Below are 4,272 nucleotides of genomic sequence, written 5' to 3'. Positions count from 1 at the left end.
CCCAGCGAAAAGAGTTCCATTCAACACGACGGGACGGAGAACGACCCCTTCGAATACATGTCCTTGAACTTTTCCGACTACGCCCCCAGCGAAAAGAGCTCCATCGTAAATTCGGAGGAGGCCGAGGCTGATGTCTATGACCAATGGGGTGGGGGTGTCCCCCATCTCCTGTAGAAGATGTACCCTCTTGCGAGATTTTAGAGCAAAGCGAGAGATTTTTCGAACATTTTAATATGTATGGCAGGGAAATAATTCTAAATATAACTGATGATCCGGTTGATAGTATTTGTACTATTACGGAACATATATTAAGCGAGTACCGAGCAACAGATTACGTACAAATAACTTTACGAAGTCTAGGTGTAAACTGTCGTTCGGAACTCGAATTATCCTTTAAAAGACTAGATCAAGTAGACCCTTCTTTCCTCTTTGATCAACTAGCCGAATTACTTTATGACGATGAAATCGAACATTTTTTTCAAGGACCTGTAAAAATGATATTCAGTATAGTCAGAATACCAGAAGGGTATGGACGGTCTAACCGGCGTCAACTTAAGCCCTTCAGTATTTTCTCAAAGGATCGAAGGGGGATTCGACGAATCCCAAACACGGATAATCTGTGTCTTGCGCGTAGCCTTTGTGTTGCTATTTCTCATCGTGACTACATGAACAATAAGAACAACACAGAGTTAAAAAACCGTTACATAACCATATCACGAGTAGGACCCCGATACACAATCCAAAAAACAGCGGCTTTAGATCTTTGTCAAAAGGCAGGAGTCTCTGTGCCTGAATGCGGTACCCCCGATTCGTTCCAGAAATTTAAAATTTATTTATCCTCCTATTCTATATTCGTCTATAAACTCGAAAACAGAGTTCCAATTCTAATTTTAGGCGAAAACGACCCTACAGATACCCGACCACGTCTCTTCCTGCTTAACGAGAGTAATCATTATAATGTCATAACAAATTTAAAACCCTTGTTTAGTCACGACCACTTTTGCGAAAAATGCCTCACACCTTACTGGCAGGTTCAATCTCATAAATGCAATGACTTTTGCTTTAAATGTATGCGTCCGACTGTTTGCCATGGACAAGAAAAAACATGCGGTTCCTGCCTACGAAAATTCTGGGGTGACGATTGTTATAACAGTCACTTGGTTCCAGCTGGGAACAAAAAAGCACTTTGCGAGCGGCTTTACATTTGTGAAAACTGCTTTAAAACAATTGATTTCGGAAAACGTACTACTAGGCATAGCTGTGGGGAGATTTTCTGTCATGTTTGTGGGAAGCACCAACCCAGCGACCATTTATGTTACATTCAGGTGATCAAGGATAAAATCCCCTGCATTATCCCCGCGAAAAAACCACGCCGTAATTTACCAGAACTCATCTACGTTTTCTTCGACGTTGAATGTATACAAACGAAAAGATGTACGGAAAAGTTGGGCGCGTACGAGCATCAAGCCATCTTATGCGTTAGCATCTCGGCCTGCGTAGACTGCATTGACGAAACGTCCCTCGATTTAAATTGTATCAAGTGCAGTCAATTTGGACCTCGCAAACAACGCTTCACAGGTGGGAAACCCATAGCTGCCTTCCTCGACTACTTAGTCCGCTTATTCGATGTGAAGAAAGTCATCGTGGTATCTCATTTCGGCAGTAACTACGACAACCAACTATTAATAAGGGAAATAATTAATCGTGACGAGAAATTTGTACCCGAATCTTTGAAAATTAACGGTACACGTATTTTAGAAATGAAACTTTCTAATCTGTTATTCCTTGATTCGTATAATTTCATCCCAGTCGCTTTATCCAAGTTCCCCGCTACTTTCGGCCTCCCTAATGCCGCTAAAGGGTATTTTCCTCATTTCCTTTTCAACGTAGTGGGTCACGAGTTTGATATAGACAGACAAGAGGAGACTAACTACGTATTGGAGAACACTCTACCACCTACAGAAGCTTACGGGTGTCAGTATTTCACCAAGAAAAACCTAGACACTTTTTTAAAATGGCACACTTCAGAAGTCAGTAAGGGTAAAGGCTTTAATTTTTTAAAAGAACTGTATTATTATTGCGAAAACGACACTTTACTCTTATTTTTAGGATGTGTAACTTTTCGGTCGCTCCTACTTAAAGTTACTAGCGTAGACCCATTTAATTGTAATTCCGTTACCCTACCGGGTGTTTGTTTCTATGTCTTCCGGAAAAATTATCTCAAATCCAACACCATTAGCATCATCCCATCAAACTACTATAGACTTGGGGAAAATCAGTCATTAGGAGCCATTGAATGGCTAGAATGGACGTCATACGATAGAAACATTCTCATTCAATCCTCTTTTAGAGGCAAGGAGGTTAAGCTGCAGACCCTAAAGGTAGATGGTTATTGTCCCACAAACAAAGAAGTGTTCGAGTATATGGGCTGCTATTATCATGGTTGCAAAGTTCATTTCCCCGTAAATAGGAACATGATTTTACACGGTGACCCGACACAGACTTTAAATATAAGGTATACAAAAACCGAGAAAAAAATTTGTAAACTAGAGGCCCTGCTCTACAAAGTAAACGTCAAATGGGAATGCGACTGGCAGCAAGACAAACGCGATAAGCCCGAAATAAATGAATTTCTTAAACGTAACGATATTCGTATTAAAACATCAAAAAGATTAAACCCCCGAGATGCTTTCTTCGGAGGCAGGTGCTGCGCTAATAAACTATATCATAAAACTACAGGCACTGAAAAAATGCACTACGTTGATTTCACCAGTTTATATCCTTTCGTGAACAAAACGGGTAAAATTCCTATTGGTCATCCTCAAATTATTTTAGATAATTTCCCCGATATCTTTTCTTTTGATGGCCTTCTCAAGTGTGATGTACTACCAGCTCAAAATCTAACACACCCTGTTTTACCCGCTAGGATAAACGGGAAGCTAACCTTCCCCCTATGCTACACTTGTTGCAAAACTCAATTTCAAGGTGACTGTACACACAGGCCTGATGAGAGAGAGCTGCGGGGTACCTGGGTTACAGACGAGTTGAGATACGCCGTAGAGCGAGGATACAAAATCACGCGCATGTACGAAGCCTGGTCGTACAAGATCACACAATACGACACCGAGACTAAACAGGGTGGTCTTTTTAAAGACTACGTCAATGCCTTTCTCGAATATAAAACCCTGGCTAGCGGTTTCCCCTCCGATTGCGTCACACAGGAGGACAAAGAGAAATATGTCAGGAACTACAAAGAAGTTGAGGGGATAGATCTAGATATAGATAAAATTGAAAAGAACGAAGGGTTGAGATGCCTCAGTAAGCTTATGCTTAACTCTTTTTGGGGGAAATTTGGACGGAAAACTAGACACGCCTCAACAGACATCATATAAGACGCCAAGACTCTATACGAATTGATCCTTAACCCCGATAAAGAAGTAAAAAGTCTCTTGACTTTAAATGACAACACCATCTTAGTCAAATCAGAAGACCTTGCCGAAAATGATATAGCTCATAAGCATACAAACGTGGTAATAGCGTGTTATACAACAACAATGGCGCGACTTCATCTTTTAAAGCATCTTGAGATGGTAGGTGACCTCTGTTTTTATATGGATACAGATAGCCTTATCTACCTCTCACCAGATGGCGTCCCTATACTCCCGACGGGGGATTATCTTGGGGAATTAAAAAATGAACTAGAACCTTACGGAAAAGACGCATATATTTGTGAGTTCGGAAGTGCTGGGGCTAAAAACTATTCCATGAACATTTACGATCCCGCAACTGATAAAATTACTAACATTATTAAAGTTAAAGGATTCTACTTAAACACATCTACAGAAAATTATGTTAATTTTGATATCATGAAAAAATTATTAGGGGTGAACAACCAGGGGAAACCCGAAATAAACGCTGTGCAGGTACCCATTGGACCCCAAATACGTCGCCTACCAAATCATACTTTAATTACGATAGAACAGACCAAAACATATCAGGTGGTCGTGGATAAAGTTCGCGTTTTCCCCGATTATACTACAGCACCTTATGGTTACATTAAATAATTTTAAATTTGTAAAATTGTATATATTTTAATTGACTGGGGCTTTGTTTGCAGACATTTTTATTAACACAAATTAGTCGTCATTGTTCTTGCGAAATAAATATTTCACACTTTATATTATGGTCTTTATAAATTCATTCCTACCTTTAAGCTTACAAAAAAAAATCTTACTTTACGCTTACAAAATCAATCAAAGATTGACAGGTATT

At 39.8% G+C, this 4,272-nt stretch overlaps 1 protein-coding gene across 1 annotated transcript; it reads left to right on the top strand.

The window, feature by feature from the left end:
- Positions 1-233: 233 nt before the first annotated feature.
- On the top strand, positions 234-4,064 carry LOC149673349 (uncharacterized). The gene is made up of 2 exons (XM_089840057.1): positions 234-3,318; positions 3,394-4,064. The coding sequence occupies exons 1-2, from the start codon at positions 234-236 to the stop codon at positions 4,062-4,064; spliced, it is 3,756 nt and encodes a 1,251-aa protein (XP_089696183.1).
- Positions 4,065-4,272: the final 208 nt, after the last annotated feature.

This window comes from Phalangium opilio, unplaced genomic scaffold (genome assembly GCF_054372755.1).
Source record: "Phalangium opilio isolate 3A_F unplaced genomic scaffold, DU_Popi_V2 ptg000052l_1, whole genome shotgun sequence".
Lineage (NCBI taxonomy): Eukaryota > Metazoa > Arthropoda > Arachnida > Opiliones > Phalangiidae > Phalangium > Phalangium opilio.
Note: the sequence above shows the minus strand (reverse complement) of the source record. Positions and strands in the feature narration are given on the sequence as shown.

What these genes read in the sequence shown, in the direction of transcription:
- LOC149673349 (XM_089840057.1), top strand. Translation starts at nt 234, where the DNA reads ATGTATGGCAGGGAAATAATTCTAAATATAACTGATGATCCGGTTGAT. An exon ending in CGAAGGGTTGAGATGCCTCA is followed by an intron (nt 3,319 to 3,393) that starts GTAAGCTTATGC and finishes ACATCATATAAG; the next exon opens with ACGCCAAGACTCTATACGAA.